The sequence below is a fragment of the Polypterus senegalus genome, chromosome 15 (genome assembly GCF_016835505.1).
Source record: "Polypterus senegalus isolate Bchr_013 chromosome 15, ASM1683550v1, whole genome shotgun sequence".
Classification (NCBI taxonomy): Eukaryota; Metazoa; Chordata; class Cladistia; order Polypteriformes; family Polypteridae; genus Polypterus; species Polypterus senegalus.
The window spans coordinates 76,600,483-76,614,264 of record NC_053168.1 but is presented as its reverse complement, the minus strand read 5'-3'; the positions used below and the strand labels follow the sequence as shown (position 1 = coordinate 76,614,264).

Below are 13,782 nucleotides of genomic sequence, written 5' to 3'. Positions count from 1 at the left end.
CTTCAAGTGTGCGAGTGGATCTTGTAATGGACTGGCACCATTTCGCCTAGTACTGTTAGGATTGGCTCCAACCATGCCGTTACTCTGAATAGGGTTAAGTGAGTTTGAGTACGAAACGAATCTTTAAAAAAATTCAATAACCATAACAATTCTTCATCAGTTGGCAAAGTTTTAGGAGTAACACCTCCTATTTTTACCCTATAAAATGCGTGTATCACTTGGAACACTAAATAAAGACAAACTGAAATAAATAAATTGGCAGGTATGTCTATTTATTTAACTTTCTAAGAAACTTTTAAAATCAAGGGGCTGCTATCACAATAAGCTTTAACTTCATAAAGAAGTGAGCTAATCATTATGAAATTAATACACTGAAAATCTGTGGGAGGTACAGTGTGTAATGTTGCTGCCTCGCATTTCCAGGGATCTGGGTTTGAAATCTGCCTCTGTCACTGTGTGTGTGTGTGTGTGTGTGTACAGAGTTTACACATTCACCTTAAACGTCCATGGTTCTAATCTGGGTACTCTAGATTCCTCCTCTTCCTAAAGATGTACTAATTTGGTTGATGGATAACTAAACTGACCCAGTGTGAGTATGGTGCTATGGATGAGTGTAGTCTGTGATGGGTTAGTGTCCTATTAAGAGCTGATCTCCTTGCTTCTCATGCTAACTGTATATGTTTAATCTCTGTGCAACCTGTAATAGAATAAGAGTTTTCAAAAAGGAGAATGATGGAAAGGTTGCCCTTTCTTTACATTTTATGACATGTTTGCCTAAAGTGAGTTACATGGTTAATTATTGCGCTTTTTATTCCCTAGAAGTGCAGGTGAAATGAGTGGTGGCTTGGTGGTCGTATGTATGACGTCATTTACTTCAACGTTTGGAGTGACATCATATGTACGGCTGCTAAACTGCTGCATGTTACATCATTATTTTAACTATGTTTCATACAGTATACTGTATATTAATGTATTATAAACTGTTCATGTGTTTATTTATTAAAATATTTTAGCTGCTTTCTAACTTGGCTTACAAGCAATGAAAAGTATCATGTCAATCAAGCATGGCTTTCTTATAGTCATTTGAAATATTGATTTTTGTATTATCATACTTGAAACAAGAAGAAAAACCAAATAATTCATATATTTCTTAGTTAATTATTGTTTCAGTATTATATGCTGTCTTATATATTATTAGGAATTTTACTATAACAATGATCAGAAATTTTCTTATTTTCAGCACAAACCTAACATCACTTGGCATGGGGTCACTTTGATTAAGAAACACAATATCATCTGTGGGTAGTGGAATAAGACATTTTGAGCTATGAAGAAATTACAGATTTCTCATATATTATTTTACTTTTTTTTTAATTACATTTGAAAGTACATTTCTGATGAACATCACAATGAAATCTATTTTTAGAAAGACGTGAGAGCTGTAGGCTATAATCACATATGAAATATGTTTTTGAAATGCATGGCTGTAGCACAAATAGGAGAAATAGGTAAGCATAGCAATGATTTTGATTAAAAAAGCTAAAAAAAGTAAAAAGAACAATGCAGCACACGAAGAGCACTTTGAAGTAACAATGTAGTTTGGGCTGACTACTGTGTCATAATTCTACTTTGCTGGTTGTTTTTCTTTTTACACCAACACAATTAGTCCAAAAGCAATAAGATCATAACTTGAAAGCCTGCTGTGGGCTGGCGCTCCCTGCTTGGGGTTTGTTTCCTGCCTTGTGCACTATGTTAGCTGGGATTAGCTCCACCAGACCCCCGTGACCCTCTAGTTAGGATATAGCGGGCTGGATAATGGATGGATGGATGGATAACTTGCAAGCTGAAGAGAAGTTCAGCAATAGCATGGCATGTGACAGCTTGCATAAAAACACTTTATTTAAAGGGAAGGCATATTTTAAACACAGGTCTCTCGTTGTATGCTATCTTTGTAATTTGGCATATAACTAGGCCACGTCACAGCTAAATGTGCAGTGAGAGAGAGAAAATTCCCTCAGCCCAACATTTCTCTGTAATTCTGAGTAACCCACTAATCCTGCCTGAAATCTTAATTATAAAACACATATGTAAACAATTAAAGTGTACACAGTAGTTCAAAAAGAATGGAACACATGTAAAGTGCTTTTGGATAGTACTATTGGTAGTGGAACAAGCAAGGATATTGTTCTTATGGAGTAGAACTCAGTTGATTCTGGGGTTCATCAGGGGTGTGTTCTTGCTCCTTTTCTGTTCAGTGCTTGTATGGACTGGGTGTTGGGCAAGGTCATGGGGTCCAGCAGCTGTAGGGCATCTGTTAGTGAAGAAAGATTCACAGATCTTGACTTTGCTGACAATGCTGTGATCTTCGCTGAGTCAATAGAGGCTCTGATCAGGGCGCTCGAGAGACTGAGCAAGGAGTCTGAATGTCTGGGCTTGTGAGTGTCCTGGATAAAAACGAAGATCCAGGCCTTTAGTGACCTGTTAGGCACAGCCATCAGCAGTGTGTCTGTTTGAAGAGAGAGTGTTGACTTTGTTGAACGGTTTACTTACCTTTGCAGTGACATTCATGTCTCTGGTGACTCTTCCTGTGAAGTCAGTAGATGGATTGGGAGAGCATGGGCGGTCATGAAAGGGGTGTGTAGCACTTCTGATATCTATGCAAAAGGACAAAGGTCCAAGTCTTTAGAGTCCTGGTGCTTCCTGTCTTGGTAAATGGTTGCAAGACATGGACACTATCCAGTGACCTGACATGAAGACTAGACTCCTTTGGTACTGTGTCTCTCCGGAAAATCCTTGGGTACCATTGGTTTGACTTTGTGTCAAATGAGCGGTTGCTCATGGAGTCCCAAATGAGGCACATTACCTGCATTGTAAAGAAGCATCAGTTAATGCACTACGGCCATGTGGCGCGTTTTCCCCGAGGGTGATCCGGCTCATAAGATCCTCATTGTTGGGGACCAGAGTGGCTGGACCAGGCCAAGGTGTCGCCCACGTAACACCTGGCTGCGGCAGATAGAGTGTCATTTCCGGACGGTGGGACTGGACCGCGTGTTGCAAACTGGGATCCTGAGTTGTTTCATCATCTGTACCAGTGCATGCTCCCCAACTTGACTTGACTTGACTTGAGTAGAACCAGGAGGTAAGACCTCATAAGAAGGAAAAGGGTCAAAACTGAATGATCACAAATTTGAATGTTACAACAGAAACAAGAGGGAAAAAGAAAGCCACTGAACAGTCAGCACCGACAATAATATGGAGAATTCAGTGTTAAAAATAGCAACATCCAACAAAAAGGTTTTTTGTATGCACAAACTCAGAAGAGGAAATGCTCAATATGTCTATATCTGCACTTGATTAGCACAAAAGTATAATTGCTCTCTGTATAATACATACGTCTTTAGACAACCATGAGTGAATTTTGCTTCAAATTGGGTGGTAACAATTACACAACTCACTGACAATAACATTTATAAACCATGCCAATGCCTCACGAAGGCAGCTCTCAAAGTAGGGTTGGTGATTTTGAACTGAAAAGAACAGACGAGCTCTTATAAACATGGTCCAACAGCGAGTAAGCTTTTGATTATGATGAACTGTCTACAGTCGAAAATTCTTCTAAAAATCCTATTAAATGTATAAATTTGTGTCACGTGTGCGGAAAGCACATAAAAATGTTTAGAACAAACAGAACCTGTTGCAAAGGAAAAACCATTTTGTAACATCAGATTATACATTGGCCTTCAAAGACATCAATGGATGAGTGGTAAATGTAAACGCTACATGGCTGTAGGTGCTGTGTGTGTTCTCTATTGTTCAGTGTTATGGTGATGGCTTAGAAGTTGACGTAAGCTTAAAAAAATTGGTAGATATATTCGAAAAGATCTGAATTGCAAAAATGAATTTTGTATCCTGTCAAAAGGACTGCCATTAAGACGCTGATAACAAAGAGCCCAGGAGATGCAGATTTTTGTACCCAAAACAATATGCCTAATGGCACTAGCAAAAGCATGGGCAAGGCTGCAAACATCCACCTTCTGACTCCACATCTAAAGAAAATTGATATTACCGTCTAAATGGAAATGCAAGTAAAATTCTGCCCTGGCAGAATATAGCTGCAGCATTTTAACATTTAACTAGGCTGACCCGCCTTTTAAGGCGACCGACTTTTAAGTTGACCACTTCTTAAGGCAATTCAATATGTAGATCAATTTGATATTTTATACAAACTCATTAATTTGGTTATATTGCATTTGAGCGGTATTACTTTAATACTCATAGTTTCTGTTATTTTTGTGATGAAATTTAAACTTTTTTTCTATATTGAGGTTGCCCTTTTGAAACCCCCTAATATTTACCACGTGGTGAGGCATTTGTACTCCATCAACATTAATTATTTCCAGAGACATAATTTTGTCTATTTTTCCAGCGCATCGCACACAAAAGCAAGGGAACGATGGGAGCACCAGAACTCTGCTCACATCATGTCGCTTCGTACCGTAAGCTGCAAGTAGTAAGTCTGTGATAAGTGGAATACCGCTACGCTTTCCACTCACGGGACGGAAGGACAATCCTGAGCGCTTTTATATAGAAGGATATATACAAAGACCACAGTGAAAAGGACAGAAAAATATTGTAGCAGACAGAAGCTCTTCTCAAACATCAAGCGAAGTGTCTGTGTGTCTGTTTGTCTTGTCTGTCGCAGCACACAGTATAACACAACAATTAATTATTAAGCTTCAGTTACCTTGTACTACTGAGCTTCTGGATGGATAACAGCAATTTTCATTTTCTTTCATTGCCAGTGCTTTGTTCAGTTACTTTTTGCTCTCTTCCAGAATCCCAGCAATTTGAAATGGACAGACTTCAGAAACTTAGGAAGAAGCCCTGTGGGTGTAGCCTCGGCTGCAGAAGATTTTGCTGGTTTTCCCCATATGTGTAATCGCAGTGAGACTAAATCTATATAGAGAGTGGTACCCCAGACAGAGTTGGGGTTGCAGAGGAAGGTTAAGGCTTTGTTTTTTTATGTATAGCTACCATTTTCTTTCCAAACAGCAACTATTATGTGAGCTGCTCATTTTTCAGTATGTTTTTCATGAGTGACAACTACTTTGTTTTTGGTTCCTAGAAACATTCTGATATTAACAATCAATGCTGTCTCTATCAGCAGGCACATACAAATAAAAGAAATATTCATATGCACAAAATATACCACTAAGGCATCAAATTCTGAGCAGCCACAATTGCAATTGCAAAAGGTTGATTCCCCCACCGGATTCTACACAATCAACATGAGTGCCTGTCTGTATTCACTAAACACATTTGGATATAAACCAATACAGTGCTGAAACAAACAAGAATAAAGAAAAAACATGAAATGGACATGGCCAAAGATGGCAGAAGCAAGGTTCAAAACACATTAATATGAATGGATAAAAATATTCAAAGAAATTATGCAATTTAACACACAAAAATGAGATTCTAACCATTCTAAAAGAAATCGTAATCCAATTTATTATTGTTCTAGGTCACAAACACTGCGGTATGCAACATATGCAAGATTCCTTAAACAATGTTAAGATCTGCAGCCAAAGAGTACAAAATTGTAAACAAAGAATATAAGTTACATAAAAAACATAAAACATCACAAATCATGCTCAACTGAAGGTAGAACTTGACAGGAGCTTCTTGAGTTCTTTAACTTGCTGGCTCATCTTGTTTTTTGCTGGTTTAATCTGTTTTTTCAGTCACACCATTGTATAGTACAGATAGTTTTGTTTAATTTTCAGCCAGTTGGATCCTGACATCTGGTTGCTTCTAATTTATAAAAATCGGTACCATCCTTGCATCTTTGCGCAGTTGGTTAATCTCATGTTAAGAGGCAATGGTCTTACATTATATTTTGCTGCTCAACAAATCTTCACATCAATGAAAATTTATTATGTGGAATAATAATTTTCCACTACACTACTAAAGTGGAATAAATATAAATCATTAAATGGTAATTGGAAAGTAGGACAATTCAATCATATTCAATTTCCATCAACTCCTTTTCTAACACATATATTGGAAAAAATAAGCAAGACTTTGAAATTATATTCAAGAAGGCAATATTTATCACATGGGGATAATTATATACAGGAAATATGGTAAGCTAATAGCAACACATACATAAAATTTTAAAAATCACAATAAACATATTTATGTGTATGAAAATATATATGTACTGTATATACCAATTCAACCACAAAGAATGGTCTAAATTTCATTACCCAATGGCAGTGCCTCTGCTGAGGAATTTGTTTAAGGCGATGCCTACCCTCTCAGTTGCCCGTCCTCTTAAAGACAGTAACAGCTAAACTCAGAGTCAGGGTCCTGGGATTACAGAGCACTTTTCACAGCCAGTGGCCTTAAAGTAGAATTATGTTTGGTTTAGTGGCAGATCAATGTCTCTAACTACAATGGTGCCTCTTATATAGCAATAGACAACCAAAACTGTGATGTCCACTTAAAGGCACATTGAATTTCTCTTTTTTAATTCCACTGAATTATATCTACTGTAATTCTACAGTGAAACTGAACGTTTTAAAATAATTTTTTGACCTTGCTGAAGTCTATTCTAATTTCTCTTTTTTTGAAAATTTTTACATTTTTTTCCGGGGAAAACATGTTTTTATTTATTAATACTCCTTTTATTTATCAGATCCTCTTTTTGTGCTTTCATTGCTAGGCCACGACTCCAGTTTGACAGTGTTATGGTTTTGCACAGTTTGACATCTGTTGTTATCAGCATGTTGCGTCAAATACTGGCATGACGTGTCTCCTTTGATCCATGATTTGGATATTCCTTAAAATAACAAAGTTTTGCTTTCCACTTCTTTAGTTGGATTCAAAGTTTTCAAATCTGTTGAATGCTCTTTTTGACCATGAGTTTTGGCTTATGATTTTGCTCATTTTCTCAGTATCAAACCTCACCTTTAAACTTTACAGTGATCAATTTCCTGCTGTCTTGTCCTGAACAGTATTGAAACATTCCATACTCAACAAAAATCTCACAGTTAATCGTGATTTTGGAAATGTCATATATTTCCAATAATTTTGTTGTGGTTATTTTTTCTATCAACATTTTGTTGATTAATGACCGCCATTTTAGAATTTCAAACGTGCTGCCATGATTTAACACGTGACCTAAAAATTATTTTAAAACATTCAGTTTCACTTTAGAATTACAGTAGATATAATTCAGTGGATTTAACACATGTGACATGTGCAAATGCTACAGTATAAAGTGTAGTGCCACCCAGTATCATTCATCTGATTTTAAAGACTGAAGAAACCTCTATGATGTCTTTTTGCTCAAGAAAAACACTAGTAATAGCACTAGTTTCCATTTTGTTTTGTCTTGAATTCTCTTGTTTTAGTTTATTTAAGAAAGAAATACAACATAAGAAAAGGTTTGCTTAGATGCAAGCCACTTTGAAACTTAGCTTAGTTCAAGAAGCCAACTGCCACCTGTGTTAACCTTAGTCACTCTCAGCCTCCTGTGACTTTAAGCACGTTATTGGCAAATAAATGCACAAGGCATATTTGATTTTTGTCTTTTAAAGGTATCGATATTCACGTTTCCTTCTTTGTTACACTTGTTCTCCCATCCTCTTCAAATTTGTGCTGTATTTACATAAGGTTTCTTGTTTACAACCCAATTACAATCCTCAGACTTACTGATTCTTAAGACAATCGATGATTTATTGGTAAAAATCAAACAAAGAATGACCAAGGGGTTTCACAAATCTTCAAACAACATTGCATGAACAGTTGACAGATTACATGAAATATCTGAAACACAATCAAAATTTCTACTAAGTTCTCTGCTCAAATGTTTGTGGTGCGTGCATGACATTTTTACATTGGCTGGTGTTTTGTCTTATTCATCTGTTTCTCCTTGAAACAGGTTAAAAGCAAAGGATGATATATTTGATTCATGTTTCAGATCTTTAAACTTTCTGCGTCTCATGATAAAAAGTACCTTGGAATTGTTTTTATTAATAATTCAATTGTCTTTTTATATATGAATAGAACTGCAAATAATTTCCGTTGTACTAAATAGTCTTCTCTTGGATCGCTCCTGTCGTAAATCACTTTTTACTGGTATAATATGTAATGTCTTGCACGTATTCCCCTTTGTCTGAGAAAGAAATGCTTACAATACGTTAGAAAACAAGATGAACACAAAGATGTTTATGTTTCTTCCATTTATGCATTAGTAAGGAAAGCAAAATTTGATTTATTCGGAATGGTGTAAGTGATTTAATGTTCTGGCAAAGAAGAACATCTTCCCATTTTGGTACTAATGATATCATCTAAGAAGAATTTGTAACCACACGTGCCAGATGAGGTGATCTAATAAAGGTTTCCTTAACAGATGCCAAGCATCTTTTTCAGTTTGCTTTAACAGCAGGCACAGAATGTCAACGTTCTCTGTTTACATGCACAGAAAGAGTATAGTTTGTAGGGAGTGAAATAATATTTAAATAGTGCTAGTATTTTCCATTCATGAAGAAAGATCTGAACAACGCATCCATTCTGTTCATATAAAATGCATATCATTCAGCACAGCAGTGTTATCCTAGCATGCTAATAATTTTGATTCAATGTCTTTAGATATCTGATAACAAGCATGACAGCAGAAGAAAGTATAATTAATGTAAGACCAAACGCTCCAAGCTTTTCAAACTACATATTGAATGACTTAAAGTTTCAAATGAAATTATGCAGTGCTTAAATTTGTAGATTTACAATGTAAGTTTTAAGTGAATTAGCTTATAAAATATTTTGGAAATTAATTCCATATTACTTTCTTTTTTTGCAATATACGCCATTTTTACTTAAGGATTATGAGCTGTTCATAGTTGGAGCTTTCTGGCAGAAATGCACAGTGAACTGTAAGTCCTGCAAAATATGGTCATTATTTGCCACTTGGCTCTGTCAAATTCATTTAAGGAAATATTCATATTCCTGAAGATCTATATTTTATTTTTTGTGACTTCATACTCATCTGGGTCTTTGTTGACTATTTTAAAAACAGAACTGTGCCAAAGCTTCTATCTCTCAAAAGTCTGGTATGTCTGGAAGCTTTTGGAAGGGGATTTACTTTATGTAAAAAAAAATAATGTACGCAAGATTGTTTAACATAGCATATCCACTTGGGAAGAAATTGTACAGAAAATGTGTAATTTATAACTAAATGCCCATGATGGCTTGAAACATGAAAGCCATTCTTGATTTGTTAATATTTTATATTCTTTGTCTGTACAAATGATAACTATACATTAAATTAAACACAAACATTAATGGGAATCATCTCTACTGGCAAAATTAGGTCCTGTAGCACACAAGATGACTGTGCAGCTACAAGAGCCTCCAGTTTCAGGGTGAAGACCTCCATTGAAAGCACAGCAAACTGTTTAGGTCTAGTGGAGGATGACCTGTAGATTATGGATTATCAACAATTAAAAAGAAAAAAAATAATAATCATGGCAACTTTTACAGCATTTAATCCAATAGGTTTAGAATGTTATGCATAAAAATGAATGGCCAAAACTGTGAAATATTCATTCTATCATAAATTTTAATCTCAGTAAATTTAAACAAACAAAAACTGAGACAGAGTCAAAAAACATGGTTTTGGTTCAGCTGTTTTCCCAAACGGTTTGTATTGTTTTCAAATTTATAATGTCTCCTTTCTCATCTTTGCCTAAACTAATCTATTTTTATACAGCAGATAATATCAAGCCTCGCCACGGAAAATTATGCAGAACCCACAACAGCTGCTGTAGTGACTCCTGTTGTGACAAATAAAGCTGAAGACAGACAAAAGATAATAGACGCACAGTACAAATGCTTTGAGAAAATGTATAAAGATCCTCCCTACAACAAAACAGGTAAATAGTACAAGATTTTAAATTAGTGCAAAGCAGACTTTAGTTAGAAAGAAGTTGATAACTTTCTTTGATGTAACATGATGCAAATATATTTATTTTTGTTAAGTATATGAATCATATATTTTGTCAACTATTGGAAATGATAAAAAGTACAATGTATTTTTGTTTTATTTACTTTTTTGCAGTCATGCCTTTTCTTTTTATGGTTTTCTACCTTTTTAATTTGAGCCTTTTTGGAACAAGATATTAGTTTAAACAGTAGTATAAAGAGTGTGAGTCAACAAATTGCTTTCTTCAAACTGATAAACAATTTCTGGATTTTGAAAATGTTATGCGCAACCAAAAGCATCTTTACAACCATCTGTACATTTCATTTATTTTCAGTCTGTAAACTTTATAAAAGAAAAAGGTTGAGAAATGACATCTCATTCCTCAGATACAGATTACAGGCTCTCATCAGGCAATATCAGGACAAATGAAATACACGATCTATCCAAAGTATCCTCTATCATGCCCATGGTCTGAAGAAAATGCCATCAACAATAAAATCCTCTACATTCTCTTATAATATACTAGTAGTGTAAGTCTGTGTAGTATAAAGCCTGGGGTCCTAGAAACTATTGAAAACGTCTGAAAAAAAATTGAAATATAGAGATGTCAGATAATTGAAAGGAACTATTCTGGGCATCTCTCTCCTGGGAGGATTCATTTTGCTGACGTGCTCGCATTGCTTATTCTTTAGTGTTGGGAGGAAAAATAAAAGGGATACCATTTTGCCAATGTTAGTGGCTAAGCGACTTTGTCCTACTTCAGAGGTTTCGCTTTGCCGACGTGCTTACCTCACTTGTGCATTATTGGCAGGAAGAAAAGTAAAAGGAATACCGTTTTGCTGATGGTAGCGCCTTTGGAGGTTTCGTTTTGCAAACGTGCTCGCCTTACTTGTGTATTAGCGGAAAAGCAAGTTTTCTGTTTCCTCAGAGGCGGAGCGCTTACCTCGACTCCACCTCTCACTTCCAGGCCGGACAGACAAACACACACACTTTCACGAGTAGACAATTATATATAAGAAAACATACATTTGTAAACCATTGTAAATTGTTGCTACTTGTAAAAGTAGACACCCACGCGGAGACATTTAAATATAAAATACAGTAAATCTTGCAAATATCAAGACATCATCTTAGTGGTTGTCTCAATTCTTATTGCAATTATGGGGAAGTAATGAATGATGCAGTAAAACAGCTTTTATTTAGTTATAATGTACATCTCATCAAATAATAATTATGTTTTGTCATTTCTTTTTGTTCATAAAAATGAGCGGGTGAATGCCATAAATTTATTGTCAGTGACAAAATAAGAATCAAGATTTTAATTCTTATGGTCAGCACAATGATGTTTTAGAGAATTTTGATATAATTTAAAGTGTCTAGTTTCTATTCTGGAATAATACATCTCTTTATTCATGACAAGCAAAATACCTGCGCTTCGCAGCGGAGAAGTAGTGTGTTAAAGAAGTTATGAAAAAGAAAAGGAAACATTTTAAAAATAATGTATCATGATTGTCAATGTAATTGTTTTGTCACTGTTATGAGTGTTGCTGTTATATATATATACACACACACACACACACGCACACAGACACACACATATAAACATATCTACATATACACATATCTACACATACACATATCTACACATACACATATATATATATATATATATATATATATATATATATACATACACACACACATATACATATATACATACATACAGATAAATATACATACTGTATATATACACACATACATATATATATATATATACACATACATACATACATAACATCTCCCGAAAACCTAAGTTTTTTTTTATCCCCTCAAGTGCCTGTCCAAAGTCGTACAATGTCAGCCCTAATCTGTACCGCTAAAGACGGAGTTTCATGCACTAAATAAGCTATAGATGAGAATAAGCAAGCACCATCTCCCCTGATATTTACTATGCGGTGAGGCATTTGTACTCCATCAACATTAATTATTTCCAGAGACATAATTTTGTCTATTTTTCCAGCGCATCACGCACAAAAGCAAGGGAACAATGACAGCACCAGAACTCTGCTCACATCGCTACGCCTACCTCAAGCCGCAAGTAGTAAGTCTGTAATAAGCGGAATACCGCTACGCTTTGCACTCACGGGACGGAAGGACAATCCCGAACGCTTTTATATAGTAGATTATTGTACTGTACAGTACATTTAATTGCACACAACCACTAACCTGTGAAGGCACAACCTCAGTAGGAGAGTCTTCAGAGGTGGTGCAGTATCTTCAGCAGGTGCGTTGTTGTCTTCAGTGAAGAAGTACTAGGAGTAGGCAGTGGGTGTCTGGGTGCGTGGCCGAAGAAAACCTTGATAGGCAGTTGCTGGCGCTGTCTTTTCATATGCGTGAGGAGGCTTTTGTAGGGTATTGCCATCTTTAATCATATCCAAGAGTTTCACCTTCTCCTGGATAGTAAGCATCTTTCTCCGGCGCTTAGTTTTATTGTCAGAAGGCTTAGAAAAAGCAGCACATTTAGGAGACATCATAGGGCTTAGATAAAAGTTCTCAGAAAGTGCATGCGTAGTGACGTAAGCGTGTATGAGAAAAAAATCGTGATAGAGTGAAGCCGCGAAAGTCGAAGCGTGATATAGCAAAGGATCACTGTATATTTATATATATACATATCCACATATACTGTATATACACACATATATACATATCTACATATATATATACTGTATATAGCAAAATCCCCGCGCTTTGCAGCAACGAAGAACTGCTTTTAAATTTTTATTAAAAAGAAAAGAAAACCTTTTTAAACTGAGGGAAAATATACCAATAACTATCTGTTAAGGATCTCTTTGTATACCACATTGTCAGTTCAGCAGTCTAGTTGTAATATGACCAAGCTGTGCACTGAGATTACTTTTGAGAATGCAACATATAGTTTTTTTTTTTTTTCCTTTTATTTATCAGTTTTCCATTTAACAGCAACATAAATACACATCTCATCAAATACATAAAAATGCCAAAGGTATCGATAACATTTTAGTGTTGACTATCAGATACAAACAATAAACCTATAATGCCTAAACCCCATATCCCACCCATAGGCCCACAAAAAAGATAAATAGATAAAATAGATAATGATTAATTAAATAATTAAACAACAAGAAAGCAATTAAAAAAAAAACGCTAATACACAGGATGTTACAAAAAAATAAGAAGATAAATAACTAACAATTAATAAAAATAATAATAATAATAATAAAATAGGAAATAAATAAATAAAGTTCAATCAGGTGCAATTGTTTCCAAGGATCTAAAATAAGAAACAAAAGGTTGCCAGACTCTCAAAAACCCATCAGCCCTCCCTCTCAGACTAAACTTGATTTTTTCAAGTTTTAAAAAGAACATAAAATCCTTCAGCCAGCGGGCTATGGTCGGGGGATAACAGTGAAGTGAAAGCGATTGCATTCAATTGTGTACTATTAAAAGACGTATCATGATCTCCAGGAACCCCAAATATAGCGATCAAAGGACAGGGTTCCAGTCGGATTCCAAAAACATGAGAAATAATGTCAAAATAGGAGGTCCAGTATAACTGGATTTTGGGGCAAAGAAAAAACATGTGGCTTAAATTGCAGGGAGAGGAGTTGCATCGGTCACATAGGTCAGGAACATTGGGATACATTTTTGATAGTTTAGACTTTGACCAATGTAGCCTGTGTACTACTTTAAACTGAATAAGAGAAAGCCTTGCACAAGATGAGGAAGTACGAATCCCTTAACTACACTATCCCAGT

At 35.5% G+C, this 13,782-nt stretch overlaps 1 protein-coding gene across 5 annotated transcripts in view; it reads left to right on the top strand.

Moving 5' to 3' along the window:
* The window catches only part of calcr (calcitonin receptor), a 401,799-nt gene that overhangs the window by 220,763 nt on the left and 167,254 nt on the right, over positions 1–13,782 (top strand). For 3 of the 5 annotated variants that reach the window (XM_039736983.1, XM_039736981.1, XM_039736982.1), the window contains exon 3: positions 9,776–9,938. In XM_039736983.1, coding sequence (XP_039592917.1) covers positions 9,776–9,938 — 163 coding nt within the window. Of the gene's footprint in view, positions 1–8,638; positions 8,702–8,887; positions 8,940–9,775; positions 9,939–13,782 lie in introns of those variants that run through there. The other 2 variants (XM_039736985.1, XM_039736984.1) reach the window with 2 other exon arrangements.